The 26182-nt window shown below is 35.1% G+C and overlaps 1 protein-coding gene across 2 annotated transcripts; it reads right to left on the bottom strand.

Annotated features, from left to right (window-relative positions):
• Positions 1–4926: 4926 nt before the first annotated feature.
• On the bottom strand, positions 4927–25889 carry ZBBX (zinc finger B-box domain containing). 2 transcript variants are annotated; one of them, XM_085322292.1, is made up of 20 exons: positions 25834–25889; positions 24071–24136; positions 23236–23315; positions 22202–22315; positions 20772–20862; positions 18299–18347; positions 18082–18173; positions 15363–15527; positions 14735–14903; positions 13206–13326; positions 12586–12734; positions 12232–12335; positions 11778–11884; positions 10500–10666; positions 9559–9791; positions 9122–9284; positions 8421–8576; positions 7061–7297; positions 5985–6087; positions 4927–5135 (listed from the first exon to the last, which is right to left on the bottom strand). In XM_085322292.1, the coding sequence occupies exons 3-20, from the start codon at positions 23301–23303 to the stop codon at positions 5060–5062; spliced, it is 2364 nt and encodes a 787-aa protein (XP_085178418.1). In that variant the 5' UTR covers positions 23304–23315; positions 24071–24136; positions 25834–25889; the 3' UTR covers positions 4927–5059. The 2 variants fall into 2 exon arrangements, with proteins under 2 accessions (XP_085178418.1, XP_085178419.1); XM_085322293.1 differs by having other exon boundaries at positions 9580–9791.
• Positions 25890–26182: the final 293 nt, after the last annotated feature.

The following is a 26182-nucleotide window of genomic DNA, read 5'->3' as shown; positions in this document are numbered from 1 at the left end:
AAAAGTCTCAATTCCCAGTTGCCAATTTTACCAACACATTATTGGACATGGATGCATCTGCAGAAGTAGGCAGCACTTCATGTTATTTCTGTAACTCAGATACTTGAGTACCACCCCTTCTAGGCACATGTGCACACATACACTTTTTGTATATATACATGTAATATTTTATTTATATAATATTTTGTGTGCCAAATGGCAGCCAATTACAATACTTCAGAGGCTAAGTACTCCCAGGTAAGTGCTATGGAAATAAGCATTCAACTTAAGTTAATAACTGKTAAGTTTATCTCTATTTGAGAGCCAGGCACATACATTTCMCACTGCAAGTTTGTTCATTARTGGTCACAGAAACATTGTTGTTTCRTCTTCAACASTTACATAAACACACACCAGAATTCAGTGTAACAGCACAACACTCTGGATGGATAGTGCCAGTCTGATGCTACTTTACCAACAACTCCATGACTTTCCTGAAATGAACTAAGATATGCAGTGGAAGGCAAGGAGGGAAGAGAAGTCTTGGAACTATAGGACTTGGGAATAAAAGTCAAAAACTTCACACAATTCCTTTATTACTATACCCAGTATTTCTCTTCTGGCAGGCTAGGGGAAGCATTGCTACTTAAAATGCCAAAATAAARCAAACTGGCTGAAAAATGTTTAGTGTCTTACTACTAGCTAGATTTGCCTGCAAAAGTCATCCACTGGTGCCAGGCAGCCTAGCCTGGCACTAGGAAAGGTTTCAGAAGAGAAACAGGTATGAGTCTTGATGGACTCTTTTCTTATAGTAGCTCTTCTGGATGCACTATCAATTAATGATGCAAGAAAAAAGAAATACTGGCTAGTAGAGAAGAACTCTGCAACTAACTGAGGCTAATAATGCTCAAAGTCTTAATATATGGGTAGAGCTCCCCACTAGAGATGGACARTAGATCTGTGAAGCACAAGACTTCCACTGAGCATCTGGAAACATCTGATTATTGCCATATGCTAACCCTCACTGTTCARCTCAATAGCATTCTGCCACAAACTGGTACATGTACGTTGTTCTTGGTACAGGTCATAACGTTTCTTCACAATTTAAGCAGATTTGTTCCTGGATTTTCATGTTTCCCAAATTATTCCATTCTCTGGCACCAAATATGTTTTTTAAAAAAAGTTCCTGAAGTAGAAGAATAACTGTTAGAGGCAAACTTTTCCTGCATCTTACTGACCACCATGTCAAGTTTATAGTGCAAAAACACAGATGAGAAGCTGAGTGCCAGAATAACAACCAAAAAAACCAACAGAACTAYATCTTTTTGTTAAAAAGAGAGAAAGGAAACAATCGCTTCCAAGAGCCTTCAAAATTTCCTCAGCAATTCAACTGATATTCTTCCTTACGAGAGTCACTCTTTTTCCCCGGCATAGCCACCAGGGATAGTATTCCCACCTGCTCTTTCAGCAGTCTTCTACATTGGTGTCTATCACACTGTGTCCATTATCTACTTTCCAGCAACTCATTCAGAAAGCCTAAGGACAAAAGTTCTGTGAACCTTTTCAATTAAGCACAGTACAGAACTTAATAAACACCTTCCAAATCAAAACTGCAAGTACATAGTATGCAGCTCCTAGCCACCACTTCAGTCAGGCTGGTACCAGACTTTTCTTTTGCTAACCGATGACTCAGGAAGACTCCAAAATTATACTTGTACAGCTCACTGAACCTCAAATATTCAAATTACAGTTATAGTTCAGAAAAATAAGTGAGATTAACATTTAGATTAATGTAAACAAGACAACAATCACTACTGAGATGCCTCCCAGAGYATTAAGAGTTTGTATTTCCATGCAAGTATCTTCAAGGTTTTGTTTGAATTACAGAAAAAATGGAGGACATACAGGCAAACACAAAGGACATTCTGATAGGCTGCAAAAACAGAAAAATACAGTAGCTGGAGAACTGCCAGGTTACTAAGAGTTAGATGTGTCCACATGAATAATTTAATGTGGAATGTAGTCTACTTTGAAAGAGGATTGCACTCAAAAAACAAATTGTCAAGTTAATTTGCAAGATTTACATTGTGTAAAAACAGGACAAGCTTTTAATATTAGATTTGTTCTATTTGCAACAGAAAAACAAGGAATAGTTCTCACAGAACTGTATAAGTGCTATAGACTAGGATCTTCTGGTCAAGATACTAATTCCACCACCTTTTCTTAGAAGAAAAGGTCCCCCATCTGGTCAAGATACTAATTCCACCACCTTTTCTTAGAAGAAAAGGTCCCCCATCTCCCAAAAAACACACAGTGAAAACATCATTAAGCTTCTTAAACCTCTGAAAACAAGTATTCTAGGAAGGTAAAGCTGAGATAAGTAGACCATCATTGACTAACCAAAGAGATTGTTACTACATTGGAATAAGCTGATTTTTAGTCTGAAGCCTGTTAGGGGTATTATCAGAAAGATTTTTTGTTTCRGGAAGAAGGGATCAGACAGGAAAATAACTGTAAAGAGTAGGTGTTGAAAACAGCCAGTCTCTTTTTCTACCTCTGACAAGCACCAATACAAAGAGCTAATCTGATTACTGAGGTATCTAGGCACATGCTATGAAAGCACCAGCTTCATTGCTTTTCTAGTTTTTTTTTTAAAAAAAAAAAAAGCCTGGGAACAGCACAGAAGCAATCAGCCTATCTGTGTAAGGGAAAAGGCAAGAATTACTATAATAAAATATCAGTATGTGGTACGCTCACTCTAAGAAAATTAAATGAAAATTATGTCCTCACCTTGAATATAACAAATGAGGCAGGAAATCAAAATCAATGGTCTGTTCAGTCTGATACCTCTAGTTTTACGAATTAGGGTTACTGAAGGACTTTTCCCCTGTAAAAGAAATTGTTGAAGTGTTTACTGTTTGCTTTTTATTAGTTAAAAATTGATGGAGAAAAAAAAAGAAACAACAAATAATACCAAAAATCCCTCTGAATTAGAGTTATTTAATATAATCTGAATTTGCATCATAGAAGACTTAGGAGTAGTTTTTCCTATAGTAGAAAAACTYTGGGAGTAGGTTGTTCAATAAAGCAGAAGCATAGCAGTTGAAAGCCTAGCCTAAAATACTAGTGTTCTATTCATTATTTTAAGACTTAAGGAGAACAGAAGCAAGCACATTTTTAATCATCAGAACCTAAATAATACATTGCAATTTCTGCACTGAGGTACTGGTGAAGGTCACTCATCACCTGTAACCATAAAAATATAAAATTGTCCATATGAGCACTCAATATTATCCATTTTTAAAYATTTGAGACTATGAACTATTAAAAGGCTTCTGACATGAAGTTTCATAACTCATTAATCACTTAATTTAACTTTGCTGTGGTGAATAACAACTAAGGAGTAGAGACAATCCTTTTATTAAACATTAAACGGACAAAAACAAGCAAGTATGGCATTGCTCTCTAAATTACATCTTATACAACTTCCCTATTTAAAGCAGTTACGTGAGAACGACCGAAAATGGATGCAAGATACAAAGCAGGATGTGAAGTTTAYTTCCTATATAAAATTCTCTGAACAATCATGGTTCATTTTAGGGTCATTTCAGGTGATTTACCTGTAAACCGATAAGAACAAAAACTTTTAGTTAATGTCACTTTCAAAATYCCTCAACACAATCAGACTGAAGACTTACATGATCTTATATAATACAAAAACTTAAATTTTTCAACCATGATGATCAAAAAGTGCAACTATTTAATCAAAAGTGGATAAAAAATATCCATGCTTTCAAAAGCATCTTAAAAATCACAGTGCACAAAAGGAATATTACACTGAAAACAGTGTTCACTACATTCAAATAAGTGAAGAAAACTTAAGAAAACTGAAACACGCTACTGTCCGAGAATCTTAAAGATAGCAGTTGAATCACTCCAAAAAAAAAAAAACACAGTAAAGAAAAGAGGAAGGACTGAAGAGGTGGGAAAAGTCAAATTAGCTCTTTTACCGGCCTCTTAAACACACAGAAATAGTAGAATTTTTAGCAGACTCAAAAGGCTGAAAATCTACTTTAAGAGTATCTTTCAAATACCATTGTTTTTTTTTTTTTGGTTTTCCACCTCAAAAACAATTTGTTTCAGCATAGAAAAGGGTATGCAGTTCACTTGATTTGATACTTACCTAAATACTCTATAGCTTTAAAAAAAAAAAAAAAAAAAACACACACACACACACACACACACACACACACACACATTCATCAAGTTCCATGGTAATCTCTTCTGAGGCTTTGCCATAATGAGACAGAGAATAATGAGACAGAGAAATTAAAATGGTTTGGTGAAATTAAAATCACTATTTCCTCTTTGTTCTCTTCATCTGAAAAGGCTTGTAACATAGCAACCTACATCAGGAGAATCTGGGATGCTGAGTATGGATCACTTCAAACTGACAAATGAAACAGAGGTAGCAGAGTTGTGGAAAGAGAATTAACTTCCCTTCCATGCTCAGCAGAGCGAGACAAGTTTACTGCTACTATATGTCACCTGCTGAAATAAAGCAGAAATTGTATTTCTTGCCCTGCTAATCTCCTGTGTAAAACTGTTAGTATATTTTCATTCTGCAAGGTGAAAGTCCCCTAATAGTACCATATACAATTAGAATAATGAGGTATACTTACCCTATTATTTTCTGCTATATATCCCACCATATAAGTCTGGCCATGTTGAGAAACTTCCAACACTACATTAAAGCCTTCTTGCACATTACCTGTGAGACCTTGTCACTGTAAAAATGCATTTGGCTACAAAATTCAACCTTCAGGCAAGTAACCTTATATTGACTAAGCATTAAAGAATAAAAAAACCCTAAAAAATAGTACAGTAGAACTTATGAAATAACAGAAAACTTACTACATTCACACTAAGAATAAAAAGTCAAAAACAGGTGATTAAGCATTTTTATTCAGACTTACAAAATAATCCTTATAAATAACATCAGCAGCACTCGATACTTCATCTGCTTCCTGTTTTTGTATCTTATATAAAGCATAACAACCGCATTAAGTTTTTTGTATATTCACTGTAATGCAAGAACCTGTTGCTTATCCTTCAGAATTTCTTCCGCATCATCCATTTGGCTTTCATCCCAGTCCCTTAAAAGAAAAATACCACTGTGATCAGCAGCAGCTCAAATTCCTCAAGTTACACTACGTGCAGCCTTAGTGATGTATGTTCACATATGCACAACAGTCACAAAMGTAACTTTGACTTTACGTATTGCATATATATGTAAGTTATAGGCAACTATACACATTTTAGCCCTCAGCTTTTACCTCATTCATTTTCAGCTCTTAACCAAGTGAGAGGTAAATAACATTGTTACTATTATGCCTTCAAGAAATACCACATCCTAGAATGTGGAAACCAAAACAACCAAAAAAAAAACAACAAAAAAAAAAGAAACCACAACACCCAACAAAAGCACCATTCACTGCAGAATCTGTTTCCACTCCATATACAGTAAACTTCAGTGTCTCTCACTTATATTTACTAGTTTTAAGATTATAGTACAAAGCCCAATGATAGACAATTTTTTAGATCTCCTTTTTAGTCAACTCCTTAGTCTCTTGAGGCAATAACAGTCACAGCCTATATGTAATTAAATGGCTCACCTGCTCACAGCTACTGTTGTCAAAAATACCTTTCAAYCGAAAAACTCAGATGATTAACAGACACATTTATAAGTCTCAGTGCTGTACATTAACCAAACTAACTTGTTAAAACCTGTAATTCCAGCATTTATAATCTGAGGTCTCAATAATAAAATATATCATTTAATCTAAAACACCTTAGAAGTACTGTCTTAGAACACCAAAATATAAAATATCGTGCTGACATTTGTAACCAGCAATCAAAGTCAAGATAGTTTTCACTTTGGTATTGGCAAGATGCTTAGGGCATTCTACAATACTATTAAACTATAATCCGCAGGTTTAACTTACCTTAAAGTATCAACTCCACTGTGGTCTTTTAGTTCCAAATCTTTGTGGAAATCTGTACTATGGAAGTCTTCAGAAGTTGAGCTGTGAAGTTTTTCCTGAGGATCTGAAATATTTTAGGCCATTTTAGTACCACATATGAACAAAAGGTTTGTGCCTTTTGCATATAAAAGAAAAAAAAATCACTCTAGCTGGTTTAGTTATAAAATAAGTTATGACTTTGTAATATGGTTCCTGTATCACTAGGAGGGATGGAGAGGGCTTGCTTTTAAGACTTTTATGCCAGTGCAGTATCAAATTTTGTAGGTAAGATCCACTAACTCCTATGCAACCTCAAAATACTATAGCAAAGATAGAAGTCAGATGGCTGACTAATGGCAATATGTACTCCARAACAGACTAACAGGATACATACTAACTGTTACAGCCCCATCAATCCAAAAAGGGGATCAACTGGAGTTGCAGTCTATGCTTCTTTAGAATGCGCATATAAGTACACTATTATTTTCATAGTTTCATGTAGTTGTAGGTTTCCAATAGAAGCCTCTAAAAAAGTATTCCAAAAAAATCGGAATGAAGAGGGAGAAGCAGAACTTATATATATTAAAAAAAAACTAAAATAAATGTTGTATTTTTTTGTGTCTTATTAGTGGCAGTTCTCCTCAGGACAGATCTATAGGATTTCCACTCCACCTTCCCAACTACTCTTACATCAAAACAAATCCAGCTCTCCATCAACATCTGATGTTTTCATTATTGCATATCCAAAGAAAGGTTACCTATTCAAAGAAAACTCACGATCTGAAGGAGTACTTAGCACATTCAACACATTTCTGGAACAAAAATGCAGGAGTTAAAAAGACTCAGTTGCATTCTGTAGCTTGCTTAACTAACAGAGGGTTAAAGTACAATCCAACGGAGATAAATAASTGTTCATCCACAAAAACAGTCTTTTGTATCTCAAAAGGATTAGTACATTTTTGTGCCAAAACCAACTAGATCTCAGAAGACAAATGCAATTACTTGTTATGCAGTACACTTCTTGTAAATATGAAAGAAAAAGTAGCATTGCCGCTTACTTGTACAACTTTGTAATTCTTTTTCCAGAGTAAGTAGGGCTTCTTGGTCAGCACTACATCCCAAAAAATCCTCATCCTGTTCAGTTGCATCAAGGCATTTGTCTTTTGATATCTCAGTAACAACTCTTAATGGATGCATAGGTGAACTCCTTGGTCTTGACTGAGTGTTTGTTGAACAATTTCTAGCCAATTTATAGCACAGCATGTTTGTTGGCCACGGTCCTCTAGAATCATTCCCTGATATAACACAAAAGGTCATAACACGTAACAAATTCAAGACTTATGTATACAGAGAATTTCATCTCAGCTTACTGATGACATTAATTTTAACTAAAGTTATCAATTGATTCAAGTTGTTTATTAGTTTTAGGTAAAATTGAATTTATAACTGTGAAAAAAACATTAAAATCATAATGGGAAGTAGTATCTCATACTTCAGGGGCACCTTTCTGAAAAAAATATTCAAGTTAGACTACATATGGTGGTACAACTTTGGAGGATAGAAGCTAAGGACGTTTGAAGAAAGCTTAAAATTTTTGTTCTGTCATTTTTAATTTAGGGGAACACRAATAAAATATTGGTATTTTCAATTTTTTTCTGAAATTCAAAATTGACAGTCACAATTTCACATATAGCATTTTTTAAATGAAAATGTCAATTGTTTGGCTTACAGAGAGAAAATTGTAAGCTACTTTCCTTCTGATAAACAGCTGAAATTGAAATTTTATAACACTTAGTATAACACTTGGGAAGGTGGGGCAGAAGAAGGGAGGATAGAGGAAGAAGGTACGACCACCACGGGTATCACAGACTTCATGATATGTAATGAAAAGGAAGACAAGCTCTTTTCAGTACAAGTCACAGATCTGATAACAACACAGTTATCAAATAACGCAATTGGAGAAAGCAAGTCTTTGAYTATCTCACTTCATGTCTACAAAATTATTTACCATGCCTGGCCACAGCCAAATCTGCTAACTGTTTTTGCACGTGGTGGAATCCACCTTTATAGTCATAGTCCAGTTTACAGATTGGTAATGTCATTTCCTCTGAAAGAATTTGTTTAAGGTGGAGAAGTTAGGCTATATGCTTCCTTATTACAGAGAGATGCACCAGCTGTAACTCAAGTACACCATTTAAAAAGCAAGTTAAAAACGGAAAGATTTTAAAAACACTTCTTAGAAAACAACAGAGAAGAAACCAGCACTACAGCTTGCATCTTACAAACACAGGGACTCCAACGGAGTAAGTTACTGAACTATGTGTTTTAGTTAAAGGTACCAAGATTACAAACATGCTTAAAAATAATCATAAAGTAAAAATAACAAGTAAAATACCTCAAAACTGTTGCTATCCTTACCTGGGTACATTATCATCAARGGAGACATTCTATTTGGAAAGTTTTGTCTTTCCAAACCAATAGAAGGTCTGTTCAATTGATTTTCTAAGACACCCTGAACTACAGAGTCATCACCATATTCACTTAAGCTTCTGTCAATAACCCACTTGCCACCTCCTGAAATTAAAAAGCATTAGAGGAAAAATATTTGCATAGTTTTGTGTTAATGCATTTACTATAAYAGCAACATTGAATATATGTACAATTAGAAGTAATGCAACAAGCTTTCCACATGTTACATGAAAAAATTTATAGCACACTAACTAGCTTRAATTCAAATGATATACTTGATCAAATAAATATCCAGGTTCAAACACTTTGCATATTGTTTCACATCCACCRTTAAAAGCAATAGGATAACGATACCTTTTTGTTTGGTGATGTGTATTAGAGAGAAAAGCAGAAATTTATACTGGAACCAAATTTTCAGGCAATACAGAAAAGGTAAAACTTGGATGATATATTGATGTAATTTACCTCAAAGTACTGAATTTGTTTTATTCCTCCACACTACCGGTTGTATCTGTTGGTATAACAGTTACCTGAAAGTGACTTTTAAAAATAAGCTAGATTCAGGTAGGGGAGTTACATGAAAAGAGGGGCGTGTTACAGAGGCAGTACTCATGTACTATGTTAAAGGGTTTTAATCATACACCATTTACCTGAAACTGAAATACTACTTTTTGCAGCATTGGAACCAGCACACAGCGAAGAACATGCTTTGAGCATTACTTGTTTAGGGTTTACACCTAAAACAAAGAAACCTTCAAGTCCCCAATACCATGTAGAAACAGGTTTCTCTCTGTGAGCTACTTCCTGTAACAACTTGAATAAAAAACAAAAGTATCAGAAAAAGAAAAAGCTACATACATTTCCCTCACAATTTTATGTTAATAAAGTGATCATTTCATAAGACCTGGAATGATTCTAATTGCCTGACAATTGATGTACAAAGGAGAACAGTGTTTCATAGAAGTTTTCATACAGTTGTTAGCATCTCAGTTGATTCAGAAGTACGTTATGCTGGCACATGCAGAAGTTGTAAAGTAGATAGGCAACACAGTTTATATATTCAACAACTAAAGACATAATATTTTACCACTGAGGACTTCGTAATTACAGGCAAAACCAAACTCTGGCTATTGCAGGCACTGTGTAATTCCTGTGAATCTTTGTCTTCCTGTAATTGTGTCTCAAATTTGTCATTTACTGGTTGTTTACTGTTGTTTATACRTAGTTTACAAGAGCGAAGCATTCTTCCCGTAGTCTTTAAATTAACACTCTCCTTTTTCACTGCATTTCTTTTGAGATGACTGCAGAAAACTGTTTTTTCTGTAAGGATACAAATAAAATAACGAACATCTGAATATTTAACGGAAATTTATATTAACTATAACCTGCAAGCCTACAGTGTTGTTCATGAATTCAAAATATTAACTCTCCATTAAAGTTAGCCCTAAGGCATAAGACAAAGAAGAAAAACAACTAACCTCCAGCATCTTCCAGAGATGCCAGAGCAGACTTACTGGGGTGTAGTACCTGTTCTACATGCAGTGTGTCCATTTCTGTACATTGTTGTCTATAAATGTATTAGATCTTAATAACAGTTTTAACGTGCTTGCAACTACTTCATGATAATTTTTACCTTTAAAGTGTCATACAATGCAACTAGAGCCATCTTAAGAATTGCAATAGTAGCATTTGCTTAACATTTCTTTAATAGTAACAACTGTTTGAAATGTATACTGTCAGGTTGTCATTGATTCTGCAAGCTTTTATTTATTTATTTAAAAGACAGCCATTTCATTTTTTATCCTGTGCCTAAAACACAGGAATCTCATCTCAGTCAGCTCTTATTTGCTCTTTCACATTTGAAGACTTAAAAAAAACCAACCAACCAAAAAAAAAAAAAAGTTTCTTGAACTAAGCCCAGAAAGAACAAGTACTGAAGTGCAGTTCAGGATTCAATCACAATTGATTACCACATCCTATGTGATTAAAACAATTCTGTAGAGTAGAGAAGTGACTTTCAGAACTTACCTGGAGAAATTTCTTCAGAAGAAACAGGATTTCTATCAAGAACAGGTAAAAGATACTGAGTGTCAGCTGTAGAAGTCAAATGACAAGACAACTTTCTCATTACGCCTACAGTTTCTGCTGGCAAAAGATCTGGTACTGCGCTCCTCTGATCTGCGGTTGGTGTACCACTTTGAGAAAGATGGAACAGGAAAGACCAGAGAAATAAAATATAACAAGGMAGAGCAGCTCTAACCATTGATAAATTTTAGATCAGAGGAGGTTCACAGAATGGGTAAGGTTGGAAGGGACCTCTGGAGATCATCTAGTCCAACCACCCCTGCTCAAGCAGGGTCACCTAGAGCATGTTAGACAGGGTTGTGTCCAGGCGGGCCTTGAATATCTCCAGAGAAGGAGACTCCACCATCTCTCTGGGCAATCTGTGCCAGTGCTCTGTCACTCTCACAGGGAACAAATTTCCCCTCACGGTCAGGCAGAGCTTCCTGTGGTTCAGTTTTTGCCCACTGCCTCTTGTCCTGTCACATAGGACAACGGAATTGTCCATGTACCATTAGCAACGTAGGTCCATTTGTTAGGACTCAGTTTGCCTGCAGTTACAAGGCTAATCATGTGAGAGTATCCTTAAAATACACAGCACAACACTGGCTAACTATGCAGTTGTCTGTATGCAAGTCCCTGCTCCTACTGGGATAAGGATATGCAAAAGAGAAATTTCTCCTGTAATTCAAGACTTACACATATGAAGAAATACATCTTACATGATATAACATTTGAAGTGATAAAGTAAACAAAGAAATTTCAAAGTGACATCTCTCAGCTACAGACAATTAGCATTCCTTGGTGGCTTTCCAACATAGTTGAGGACACCATTAAAGTTAGCGAATAGTAAGTTTGTAAGTGTTTCATGTTCTAAAAACAGCAGCAGTTAACAGACACTTCTTATAAAACATTCATTAAAWTATCAGGTCATTCGCTAACTGAAGACTTTCAAAGCTGACAAAGAGCAAACGCAGACAGAATCTTGGAAGAAATGCAAGGGAAGAGAAAGAACTCAATTGACAGCATTATAACATTAACACAGGCTAACTATGTCTTGTGAAAAGGATAAGATGAATTTCCTAACCATGCCTTAAAACAATTTATAGTCAAGGATTCTCCAAGATTCACAGGAAATGACTTTCTGCAAAGAGAAGGGCTTGTTATTTAGGAATGTAACTATTTCAGAAGCAAGATAGGATTACTCCCTTTTCTCTTCCAAATAATTCTCTGCATTTCTGATACCTTCCAAACTGCTTGAGTGGTTCAGTTTTTCTTTGCTTATTCATTCCCATAGCCCCAGCTTCCATCACCAAAAAGTTAGATGATTCGTCCAAGTCCTTGCCATAAGACTAATTAAAAAAATAAATACATATTCAGCAACAAATTAATATTCCAAAAACATTAACCTAAGTGAGTAAAAGTCTGCAGTTTTTTTTTTTTTTTTTTTTTGCACAATTTCTACATAATTAGGGTCACTGGACACAATAGAAAAGAATTACAGGGAACCTTTTGTGAGCTATTTCTTCCACATGTGTATTGAAAAGATCAGCAACACACTGAATAATTTTCTTAGAGATTTAGTTGGTGCTAATTTAGATTTTTAACACACCAACCTAATTAAAGAGAACAGGACTTATAAACCAAATCATTTATTTAGGATCACTGCAAAGATATAAGTCATTCACTATATACTTACATCATCAAGGATCTCAATCTTCAGAGAGGACTCTGTACTCTCAGAAACAGTGTTGAGTACTTCCTCTCTAAAAACAGTTGCCCAATATCTCTTCATATCTTCAACTATGAAATATAATTAAATTATTTAATACACTTTTTTTCCTGGTTTTACATACCTGATACACCTACAAAAATTCAAACRTTTTGCTTATTATGAAGCATCGCAAATTTCTCCCTCAACCCCCACCCTGTTACATTCTTTTTTCAGGTAAAAACTAGTTAAGTATGTAACTGTTCAGCAATCATAGAAAGGAGAAGAATCCTGAGAAAAGATCCTTAATAGTTAGATTCAGTAAACAGAAATCCAATACACCTGTTAAGTAGTCATCATTATCATCATCATCATCATCATCTCCTTTTTCATCTCCTCCTCCTCCGATCACAGCAGCATGATGTTCATTCAGTGTTTGTACAGGTCTTAAATCATTAACTTGATTACTAGAAACTTGATTAACAGGAGTTCTAAAAAAGAAAAAGCAACTAATCTTAAAAAAGTCATTAGGATTTTATAGGCAATATCTCAGCTTCAGTATTTACTGCCACTGACAAATAGCAACTTCTAACTTCAATGTTACCTCATACTTCAAGGATTAAACATATTCTCACTATGTTTATAAATAAGTATCCTGAAGATCATACTTTTCCCCCCCTTCTCTATGAAACTTCTTCTGTAGCAAATGCCTCTAAATCAAGTTGTAAAATATCATTATTATTTCAACTGCTACAACAAACAGAGCAAAGAATTCTTCCAATTAYTCTCTCTGGAGCAATTCTGAAATATTAAGTCACCAAATCTGGTTACAATGATTACTTTAATGAAAATAAAATACCCTATATTCAATCAATTAACAAAATGTCACTGCAACATTAACAATAACTCTTGATATTAACTATTTCTGACTTCTTCATTAATACTAGCAATTTTAACAATACCTTCTGTACTTCTTAAGCAAGAGCTTTTCCATGTAGCTTAAGCTGTCCTCCTTGAATTCAATTTGGATAGGTTCTTTCCTGACAGTAAGGTGGGTCTGTACCTCACAAATGCCCACAGATTCTATTAAAACAATAAATCAAACTCTTATACAGCTATTCAGATTTGTAAACTTGCTATTAACCACATTATTTTTGAATGAATGCTACATTAGCCTATGCCTAGCTAAGCCCTTGCATAATTTCGAATTTTAAAAGACCAGCAGTAATATATATCTAGAAGCTTTGAACCATACAAAAAATAAATTAAGAACTACTATAGCTTTACTAGATTCAGCTTGGAAAAAAAAAATGAGAAACTATCATAAAACGTTTGAAGGTGACAGGGGGAGAAGAGGCTTTAATTAGATTTAGATAGGACTGCATATCTAATGAAGTTAGCCAGCTTCTCCCTGTAGGACTGAAACATCAGTAAATAAACAGTAGATTGAAATTCACGTAAAGATTCCACAGAAAAGCAGTAACTTATATAAGCATTTCTTGCATCTAGTGATGTATGACGTTATTCATCAGACATATGCCATGGAAGATTTCTATTAATACTAGTAAACTTATTTTCTGGAGATCTTAAGACAAGTATTTAAACAATATAGTCAGCAGCAGGATTAGCCAGTAAAATCTCATTCATTTTTCACATAAAGGAAGACTACATGTTGGAAAAAATAGATTTCATGACTCCACAGACAAACCCCCATCATACTACAGGAAAAAGTATCAGCAGGTTATGTGTGTGAAAAACATAAAAGGGTGAACACCACATATAGGTTACAGGACAGACTATATCGCACAAATGCAATCAGACAAGAGGTTTTTTTCTTTTTTTTAATGCAAACTTCAACTGATTGCATTTTTTTCACTGAGACAGATAAAGATGAAGAGTTTGTGAAAGGCAAACACAACGTACTTTGACACCATATGCAAAATCTTGAGGCATGTACATGCCTCATTTCAACTGAAAGCTAATACTTTATACCTTCAGATTACTATTCATATTAAATTTTTCTGTGTCATTGTTTCTCGCATGAAACTATAGGGACACATGAAACAACTCAGCCAAGATCAGAGTTCAGTACAAGAATTCTGATAAAGCAACAACCTGCCCATTCTTAAAAAACAAAAAAGACCACACCCATCCACCTACCACTGGTATGAGACTAGACTATAATACCTGAAAAATCACTTGTAGAACCACATTCTGTTGTAATAAAAGTTTCTTTGGACTTTTCACCATTTTAAAGTAGTATAATGAAWGGTGAGTCATCGAGCCTACTGTGCCAGCATACAGCTAATACCACAGTTTTACTTTCTAGTTGCGTAGGGCACAGCTAGGAAGTCAGTAATTCTTGTTTCAGTGAAAATAGTAAGTTGCTAATATTCTACAAATTAAGTTATTTAAGAATGTGTATTATCCCCCAAACTGGCTACTAATGTGTTTAAAATGTGTTTAAAAACTAAAACAAACAAATTTGTACCTGATAGGACCTCACTGGAATTCAGTGCAGCTCTGTGATCACAGTATCTATTTCTCCACTGAGTCAAGGCTTCCTGAAAAGACTGTGTAGATTCTTCCTCATTAAACATACCACGTAATAACAACCCACTCTCCTGCCTTTCAAGGCCAGTCCAGATTGATTCTGAGGGCTAAAAATAGTTCCACAACATAATTAACACAGTACTTCTGATTTTATTCGTCTTCTGGGTTATATAAAGCAGTAACAACGCTTTTGGTATCAACTATGACAACGCAGCACCCTGTTTTCTGGGCTTAGTGTAGCTACCCTGGAAATCAAATCACCCAATTTTTTTGTGCGATCTTGCTAAAGACTAAACTTGCAATGTCCTGTCAAGAGCATACTAATAAAAATAAGTCCAAATAAGCAGTCTGAATTAAAAGAATGTAATTAAAGTTTTTAGTAGACAGAAAACACTAGCCACAGTCTACATCCCTCATTATGTCACAGAGACATAAATAGGGGTGAATTGACTGTGCAAGATTGATTACCTGATCCCTCATTTGGCATAATGCAAGAAAATCTGAAGGTTGTGCTGCCTAATATGTCACAAATGTTAAAAGAAATTTGTTTCCGAGTTGCGTACTACCTCAGCACTACCAACTGACGTTAGAGATGAAGACTTGTCTGATGTGAGCTGATGCCTGGTATTTGTTTTCTTCTGCTCAAGATGAATTTTTGATTCATCCAAATTTATTTCTTTGCAGAAACGATGAACAGCTTCTAATTTTCCAACAGGTATACAGGATTCTGTCTGTTAACAAAAATGGTATGAAACCATTAACTTGTTATAGACATACACAAATGTTCCACTAAACTTATTTTAAAAAGTGGCAGAAGCAAGAGAACAGAGCAATAGTGACAAACATCTAACTTCAATATTTCAATAGAGCAATTTATTCCACACTATATATTTTGTGTGTGTGTGTGTGTGTGTGCATGCATGCATGCATGCATGTGTTTAAGTGAAAATTCAGTAATTTGAATATTCCATTGGGTGTGTCACAGGACAATTTAATGAAGATGTTTTATGCAGAATTTGATGTACCATTTAAACTAATTTATAAGCTATGCAATTAATCAATGGAGTTCAGATTGACAATTCCGCATAATGAAGTTTTTCAGTAGAGAGCGCCACTCTAACTCTTAGCAAGAGGATTAACTGGAACATCAGTTCACACTTAAAAATTAGTCTAAGAAAGCTCAAATTGTGAAGAGCTACATGAGTCTGAGTTTGGCTGAAAATAGCTGCAGAATGAAAGTAATGGTTTTACACTGGGATTTCACTGACTTGCAATTTACTTTACAATTAAAAAAAGATCACCGCATAAACATAATAAGAAGGTTTTGATTGCCAACCCTTGAGTATCAAGCAAGAATCAAAAACTTTGTGTTCATCCCCTCCATATACATGAAGATCAACCAAAAGGAAAGACTCTGTCTAAAAATAAATAAAATCATTGAGTAAGATGCATATTCCTACCACTAAAACATAGGAACAGCAAAGAAATGGGCAAAAAGTGTAATCAGGAGAAGTCAAAGATGTCAGGCAACCATTGCCGAAATAAAGAATTCACTCACTTTTCCCTTGGAAGTCCTTTATTACAATAGGCCCAGAGCCTTTGCAGTTGCTCATCACACAACAGATGGTATTTGTGACATAAAAGTATACAGGGAGACTAATTGCTTCAAGCAGCAGTTACATTGTGGTGTAAGAATCAGTAAGATTGCAAATGAAAAAAAGTAAAATGAATAAGGTTCAAATTTTTCTGTGTAAAAATGCATGCTTTGTTACATTCCTCAACCACAGTAGCTCAGTCATCCATAACCGATAGCAATTCTTTTGTTGCCCCAGCATCACCAACATATTGTCAATACACATGGAGATAACAGAAACGTATGCTTAAAAAGAAACAGGAAAAATTTCCCTATAATTGCCTTACTCCCTGGCTCATTTCGTTTCCTACGTTCCAAGCCAGAAGTATACAGCTAAAGATTGTGTTGATTTCTTTTTAACCACATGAGGGGAAAAAAGAAAAAGAAATCCAATAGAAGTTGCTTTCCTGCTAGTGAGATAACTTTACTGTTCTCTTCGAGCAAAGAGTTGCACTACATACATGTCTTTGATACTTCGGCACACAGCGTATAAACAGTTGACTAGTATTGGAAAGACTGGCCCTGTGGTGTTATTTATCTAAACAACATTAACATCTTCATTAACATTGTGCTCAATTGTTTAAAAAAAAATCTAAGCAATAACCCCAAAGCTGATCTTCAAGCATACTTGCAAAACTTTATTTTAATCCTCATAAACCCTGCAACTGAACTCAGATGCTAATTTTTACCTACTTCAATAATCTCACAAGGACTGCAATATCCTTTCCTCCTTTGGAGGAAAAAAAAAAAATGAATCATAGCTACTGTTTTCTATTCTAAATGCAAAAGATCACCGCTCATGTCTCTCTACCTACTGCAGTCTTGTGAGCTGCCTTTATTAATACAGGTAATATATTTTGAGAAAAACATATTTTGAGAGACTGGGGAGAGAAGGAAAAGAAATTACAAAAAATAAGATATTTAAATAAAGGAGGATCAAATTCATYGCAAATATATTTTTAAAATCCCGTTTTTAAGCTACTGCACATTGAACAGTTCAATCTGGTTTCTCAAACTGACTGTTTCAGAGAATGAGACAGTCCTTTAAATGATTAATACTTTCCAGCAGCAGAACAAAGTGCAAAGACAAGGTACAAAAATCTTAGCATTCATCAGAAAAGCTAAAGTTAGAAGTTCAAATCAGCTCCTTGATATTATGATTTCAAAGTGACAATACTGACACTAAAATTATTCCTTATTGAGGAGGAGGGGCAACTAATAACAATTCTCAACACTACTAACTATAACATAGCTGCATTGGATAGAAAAACTAACTTAGAAAAGTTAACTTAGAAAAGCTAACTTAGAGTGCTAACAAGTTGCACCTGTTTTAGGCATGCATATAGTTCTGTGTATGTATATATGCACATGCATATATACATATATGTTTGTATGTGTACATATTTACACATGCATATGGAAAAATCTAGACACTAAACAAAAAGATAGTTTCAAATACTCTTGAACAACTAAACAAACAAATTATCTATACTGTAAGTTGATGGTGAAGGTTGATGAACTGAATTCCAGGCCAGATGACTTGCCCTTCTAAGCATAGTTTAGAGTTTCAAAAAAAAAAAAATGTAGTAGTTTGACTACATATTATAATGCTACTGTATTACATTGCTATATAGTAATTTTTAACAACTTACCTGCAATGCACTGCTAGTTTCACATTGTCCACATGGTATTCTTTTCATTTCAGAAGCTTCATAAGCTACAACATTTGACYGTTTCACCGGCTCTGGAAAAGAGCAAAGCACTCCAGTCTCTCACTGGCTTCCTTGTTGCTTAACTGTAGCAACTTCCAAAACAGATGCTCTAATAGAAGTTAGCAAGTTTTCATTTAGTTAAAAAAGATGTCTTTACCTTCAATCTGTTCTTTGAGTATTTTCAGTTTCACTGTTCCTGAAGAAACCTATACAGAAAAATATTTTTACAAATACTAAGCTACCGAAACATGAATATTAAAAAGTAGTCTAAGGCGGCAATGAAAACGTATATAGCTTTTTAAATAATGAAATGCTAGAGTTTATATTAAAAAAAAAAAGCTAGATCAATGTGTAAAGAGAAAACTATATATCAATAGCAATTAAGTATATGACCCATCCATTCTCACCAAAAACCTTYCACCGTGACCCCCTCCCTTCTCTACTCAAATGGAATAATACCATCTTTATTTGCCTAGCCAGGTAGGTAGCAAGGATCTTCTCAAGCACAGACATGTATGGCTATTTCATAATCACAGTGACCTAAATTCAGCCAGTGAGGTCTACTGCCCAAAACAGAGTCATCTGCACAGACAGCTACCTAGGGTTTGTGGTTGTTTGGGCTTCTGCCTCCTTTTACTATAACCCTTACAGGAGTGGTAAAGCACCCCCAATGACTGACTATTTTCAACATTTTGCTCCTGATTTTTTTCCCTTGAAACAGATTGAAGTCTACATTGCAACTTTACTCWCTCTCTCTTGCAGGCATTTTAATTTTGCCCCTTTGAAAATTCTGCCCTACACATCTCCTTAGCCATCGCAGCTGTGATCCAAAGTCTCTGAAGTAGTAACAGCTCTAAGTAGTTTGTCTTAGAGTAGGGGAAAAAGACTCTCTTCTACTCATAGTCAAGTAGGCAATTTTATTGAAGTTGTGTTGGCTGAGGGGACTGTGCAAACTGCTATGTCTTCAAAAGACTTCAAACAGCAACTGCCGCAGCTTTGTCTGGAATTACCAGTCTGGTTCCTCCCTTAGACTTGCATAAGCTTTATCTTAGCCAGTTTCAGTCTTCCTTAATTAACAGCTCATGTCAACATAATATATAGCATAGCTTCCAGAAAAAAAAAAAGTGGGAAAAAAAAAGAGAAAAAAAGGAGAAAACTCCTTATGCCCAATCCAGCCTAGTCTACATGCATCTCCAGATATTTCTTCTTTTCTTTTGTAGAYATTAGCATATATCTAAGTTGAATTAGTTCTGATTTGGGGATCCCCTGCAGGATTTATTTACTCATTCTCTGAATTAGTATAAATGTCAGCTCTGTTATTGTAACCACGATTTTGAATATTACCTATCCATAAACATACATCCAGTGTCTGTTTCCATAATGTTTAAAGCCTCCAGTACAAAAGCTCAGATTATCAAAATAATGATTTACTAGCGCATGAAATACTAAGAGAAGGCTACTACAGCTGGAAGTGATAATGCCCACTACAAGGCCCACCCTTTAGCTTATTAAGATTTAATCAGCTTTTACCCATCTCAGCTCAAGCTTCTCAAGACATGTCTGCCCTATGCTTAAGATTTTTAAAAAGTTTCAGCCAAAATGCCCTAGTCATTTCCAAAAGATGTCTGAAAATACCATGTTTTGCACTTTTACACATAAGAAAATAAACCTTTCAATGATTTATCGGTAAAGTTCTAAATGCTTCCCTATTTTACAGAAAGAGGCCTTACAAAACAAGAGTCCATTGCCAAATCTGTGAGCCTTATTCTATTCACATTTTAAAGCCCTGCACTATTCACATTTTAAAATACTCAGAAGCATGCAGTCTCTGTTGGAATTTGTCTAACAGAATGCTTCAAAGGTCTGGTTAACCTGCACTTGAGCTATTAGCATCAGCCTTCACAGGATGAAAGTAAGGTATTTCCAGCTACTGCAGGCCACGTGGCAAGAGACTCTACTTGTGCTCTCAGCCTCCTTCTGTTCTTAATGAAAGTAAAGAAGTGCAAAAGCAGCAAGAGGTAAGATTATTGAATGTGCAGAAGCAGAAAAACGCAATGCTGAAGAGAAACCTGCATATGCCAGAGAATAAATCACAGCGTGAGATGGGAGTTTTACTGTGAAGACAGATGCCATCATGCAATGATGGAGTTAAAGCATCAATGAGTTTGAAAAATACTAGACTTCACATTTCTTTTCTACGTGGTGTGTTTCACACTGGTTAGAGCTATGAAGATGATAAACCTGTACTTAAAACTACACAAGAAGCTTGGTATTTCAGATCCATAGTAGGCATTAGACAAGGTCAACTTAATTTGAAAGACAGACTCCCAATGATTTCAGCCAGTATCAAATTTAGACTTATGATGCTAACTTTACAGAAGCAGTGAAGTTTGCTTTTACCTATTGCAAGTAGGGAACAACAGATTACCAGTCAGAACTTGACGTTCCTCCAGCTAAAAGGCAAACATAAGCTTGGCATGAAAAAAAAACAAGCAATCTTTTAAATTCTATTCAGAACTTGCTTGTGCTTTTATTTTTACAATAGTTAAATTTGGCATATTCAGTAGTATAAGTCTTCTAAATCTTGCTCTTAAATAGCATTATCTGCAAATATACTAATAGTTTCTTACCTTAGTGTTTTTATGGCTTTGTGACAAAACTCGGGCTTGGATGGTCATTGGCCCTGCCTGTCCGTATCTCCAGTGATAAGCCYTTGATTTCCTGTGAACCAACACCAAGAAATAGATTACTAATCATATGTCTTCTGTAAGCATGAGTGAGAGAAGCACGGAGCCTTTCCTTCAGTTTAATTACGAACAAATCACCACAAAAATAGAAAACTTTTAAGATCACCAACTCCCCAAAACACAAACCCCTCCCTTGCCTTAAATTTCAATTGCTTTGCATCTACCTGAACAGGAATCAAAACATCAGACAAAGTATTCATTTTTCATCCATTGAAAATAGTCTAAGTTTTTATATATATATGAAAATCTCATCATTTCTCAGATTTGGTTTTGGAAGAATAAAAACATAACAAGTAGATTTAAAAATGCTTGATTCACCCTAGGACATTCATCCAGCAGAGCTAATATGCACCATCTTTTACCATGCTAGGTGCATATAAATCTACAGTGTAGATCTCAGTGAACAACAGATTTGATAGTGACTATGATCAACATGGAAGATAGCATGGAAGAATTTCAGACTAAGCACCTGCACAGAGATTGCCAGGTTCTGTAGCTCATGCCATCCATAGACTCTAACAATAAAGGTTACTTTGGATTAAAAAAAATTTTAAAAAAATACATACACACACACACACACACACACACAAAATAAAAAAAAAAGTGGAGGTGGGAAGAGGGGAGAGAAGCAGGGAGCAGAAAAGGCTCAAGTGAAAGATTACAGAGCTGCAAATTATAGGCCTTTACCATTGCTAAAGCTAAGGCACTAATGCGCACAAGGCACCATGCAACAGCGCTTATCTCCAGTGACAAAATATGTCAGGCAGAAATACAAAGAAATGGATGCAAAGACTGCAGATATTTGCCAACATACAGACCAATCCAGCAGCAGAGCTGAGATCTACACTTCCAGCCTAGCACTTGCTTCATTACATTATGCTTTCTTTTTTTCTGAGCCATTTTTCCCATCATGCAGCAAACAATCTTTCTGAAAAGCTGCACAGATGCATGCAAAACAGGACTAAAGCACTATCGAGATCAGCATCCTCTTCAAAAACAGAAAGTAGACTAAAGTCACAAGAGAAATGGCACTGAACGATTTAAATCTAAGATTACAAATCCAATAGGATAGGAGGGCAAAAGGGGGAGAAGAGAAGAGGGAATAAATGAGAGGGTAAAAAAAAAAAAAAAAAAAAAAAAAAAAAAAAAGATCTCTGCCTCTAAAGGAATATTTGTCATTTTAGCAAATTTATAATTCGACAGGCTGATGGAAAAAAGATGGAGAGAGAAGACTAAACTTTAGAATTCTAAACTTTGGGAGGCCAAAGGGGAGGGAAAGAGGAACACCTTTTTTAAATAGAAATTTCACATACTTTCTCTCTTCTTTTTCTCTATTCATGTTTGATTGTAGTTGCCGTAATTTCTTCTCCATCTCCTTGTTTTCTAGTTCTAACTGTACTTTCTCCAACTGTAGTTCTCTCACATTTCTGGAGTAAAATATGTATTAGAAATTACATGAAAGAAAACAAGATACCTGTAAAGGCTTAAAAAACAAGGCAAAAATAATGTTGAGAAATTCCTCATTAAAAGCAGGTCACCTTTCTATCTCTCAGCAGGACTGAAAACACAGCTCTGAAAAATGGAGGGCAGGTCAGGTGTCTCCATGCACCCAAGAATACCTCACAGAGTGGTTTGCTGAACCAGTTAAGTACTCAGAGGATTTGGAGACTCTGCTCTAGTCTTTCCATTAAGCATAAAACACATACAAGACCTGAGGAAAACCATCTGATGGAGAAAGACATYTGCTCCAGAAATCTGCTTGAGAAGAGCCCTTCAACAAGGCAGGTTCCAGTGGAAAAAAAAGACATGCTCCTGTTCTGAATAGGACCTCTACAGCACAGCAGCACATGGACAGGCTATTAACAGGCAGGCTTAGCTGTCTGCCAACTTGCATACCCTCATGATGTAGTAACAAGGACAAAAAGATTATATGGCAAAACACAAACTGGTACATGTTGAATTAATTGTTCATTTGGGGGGCAATGATATAGCTATTCCAATATAAGCTTTAAAGCAGCCAAAGTAAAACCGATACAACTGTGTCAGTACTCAAGGATTTTTTGGTTAACTACATTAAAATAAACTATTGAATGCCTTAGTACTTTGTTTTACAAAGTATAATTAGAAATACAGATTCATAAAACCTATAACTTACCTCAGAAAGTAGAGTAAAGCCTAAGAAAGAAGAAAGGCTTAAGGATAAAAGCTCAGGGAAAATACTAGGAAAGAAATGCATTATGATTTTTCTTGCTATTATGCAAGTAAGTTCTTCCACTTAATGTTGCATTAAAACTTATTAAAAATGTTGAAACAACATCTCTATCATAGTCAAAGAAAATGCACTTACTTTGCTTTTAATCTCACTGAGGTTCCTGTTTTTGAACCTGGGAGTACTACAAAGTCATTGATGTTCATGAGTAATCTCTTCTAAAAAAGAAAAATTAGAATAATCTACAGTTAGCAATCTGTTCAAATGGAGACTTGAAATTAAAACAGTAAAAACTTATTACAAAGCCAGAGAATATTAATGTGTGGGAAGAGAAACAGAAAACAGAAATTTTTTATATGAAGTAGCAATAGAATGCTAAAGCAAATTTAATTTAAATACAACTGGAAAAGAAAAAAAAAACTTTATTAGATTTATGATGCCAAGAGAAAGATTTAGCTATCTGTTTCATTTAGGCAGTTCCCTCAAGTTCATGGAAAATTGCTTAATATTAATAAAATGCATCTTTCATGAGCCAGACCAATGGAAAGCACAGAGAATAAAATAATACTCAATAACAAAGGCTATAAAGTCAAAACAAAGCTATTCTGAATGGTTTGGAAAGATAAATATCATGCATTGCATAGAAATTCATACAATACAAACTCATATAGCAGACAGGCTTACCCCATTGTTTCAAAATTTCAAAGAATTTTAGAAATATTTAAATATTTTAGAGACACCTTTTCACATTCCAGTTTTAAAAATACTTTCTAACAATCAAGTTAACACAGAGTTCAAACTAAAGCTCATTATCCACATGCTGCATCAGAATATTTGCAGTACTAGTACAGAGTCAGCAGACTGCTAGAAGAAACATGCCAGTTTCAAGCACAGTGCCAAAGCTGAGCTTTCATTTTTTACTGCACAGAAGCATTTTGGAAAAAGAAAAAAACATTACATTCCAGAGACTTACAGCTGACAGGCCGTTTGGAAAYTGCTCTTCAACTCTTAGTTACCAGATTCCAGCTCAGAGCAGTACCTAACTGAAATGATATAGACAAGCTTAGTACCTTCAACACATATAACTAAGCTCAAGAGCAAAAGCTGAACTGTCTAGTCACACATACACTTGAAAATTATAATTAGCACATTAAAACATATCTAAATAATACCTTCATTCATGAAACAAATCTGTGTCAATAACATATTACAAACCAATTTATAACTTCTACTGTATCTAAATTTAAAAGCAATGATATTTCAGTACTCACAGAAATTTCTCACACATGCACAAACGTGTTTCCTACTCTGGCTGGAAAAAATAAACACTGCATAGCATACTTTATTATTTCAAAACGATTATTCCTTTACCATATTCTAAGATGAAGCAAGATTCTATTATCTCACAACAGATATAGATTCTTCTGTTTGGGAATGTGTTCGTGCTAGCAGGACTAGAGCATCTAGGCAGAGAAAGATAACATTCTAGTTTTGATTCAACCAGAAGACTGTAGAAAAGTAAAAACTGACATAAATGACTGAGGCCAACTTGCCAAGCTCCAGGAAGAAAAAAAATATTTATATAAATGATCATTTTTTTAAATCAAAATGAGTTAAAACTTTAACATGTTCCATTGTAAACAAACATCTAAAAAAGTAATTTAAAAATGTTTTAAGTCAGCATAGCTGAATGACCACAAATTTCATCTATCATCTATCTCAGGCTAGCTCACAGTTGCTCCTAGTCAATTTAAAGACAGTCTGGTAATGTAACAACGGCTAGAGATAGCTCTAGTTTATTTCAAACTACAGTAATTTAACCAAAGCAGACAAAATTCCTACAGCTTTCTCACATCAATAAACCCATAAAATCCAAAGGGAAACAATAGTATTTGTAATAACTTGCATTCAATTTTCATAACCATGAGCACAGATTTTATGCTAGACTAAGTCCCTAGCCACTTTGCATTACTTCAAACCAAACTACTCTTCATTTACTTTGAAAAATTCCTAGTGTAATTAAGAAAGAATACACCTAGCATTGCTTCTCAAACCAGCCTTTTGCTGTTAATTATTGTAATGGTATCAGCTGAGACTTTTGGTTCTCCCATAATGCTTTTTTCAATTTCACTAAATTACTTTTGGATTATGGAACAATCAACAGTCAGGTATATCAAYGAAATCTTAGTCTCTCAGGACCAGCTCATATTCCCCATGTCGTAATATCAATGACACCACTTGCTTCAAATTTCACTTTTTTTTTTTTTTTTGGGGGGGGGGGGGGAAATACAAATTTTCACCTTAACCATTTGACATTGTAAAACACATACAAAATAAGATAATGGAAATATGTAATAAAACATCTAAATGATACTTTCTCTAAATTATTTCCCCATACTCAGCAATTTTGTCACCCACTAGAAGGGCATGTTGTCACAGATTCTGAGAAGTTTTTCTGTCAGTTGTGTGCATTCATTGTTTAACCTAACCCTATGATTTCAGCTGCATTTTAAGAAATAACTTCAAACAATAAAGATGTTAACAGAACGGTCTCTGGGCAGGCTACTGAAAAAAAAAAAAAAATCACAAGTTACCTATTAGGTTGCAAAAGGTAGGTGCCTTAGCACCAGCAAAACACAGCTGCAGCATTCCACCTGCAAACTCCCACAGAACTAAGCTCTGGAAATGAGGAAGGGCATTGGGGAAGGTGCTCAATAAAAGGAGCAAAGTCAGTACTTGCCATCAGTGCTCGTATTGAACTCCAGCCTCAGCTAAGCCAGGTTTACAGACTCCAATCAGTCTGAAAGAATGCTCTAGAAAGGCACGAGAGTGTAAGGGAAGACAAAGACGTATTAAAAAAAGAAAAACTACTATCTATGTAGCAAATACCTTCCTTTTTTTTTTTTTCTGAGTTACAGGTGGTTCTGCTTTTCAAAGAGACTAACAAAAGGTAGGAAGGCAAAAGAAGGAAACAGGCTAAAATCAGAAAGCAAGCAGGGGAAAAAGGAAGGGGGGAAAGAAAAGAGAAGAAGCGAGCGAGCCTAGAGGAACAGGCACGCACAAGCCGCGCAGGGGCGTCGCACCG

The sequence above is a fragment of the Rhea americana genome, unplaced genomic scaffold, assembly GCF_003343005.1.
Source record: "Rhea americana isolate MKP2758 unplaced genomic scaffold, rheAme1 scaffold_76, whole genome shotgun sequence".
In the NCBI taxonomy this organism is placed as follows: Eukaryota; Metazoa; Chordata; class Aves; order Rheiformes; family Rheidae; genus Rhea; species Rhea americana.
Note: the sequence above shows the minus strand (reverse complement) of the source record. Positions and strands in the feature narration are given on the sequence as shown.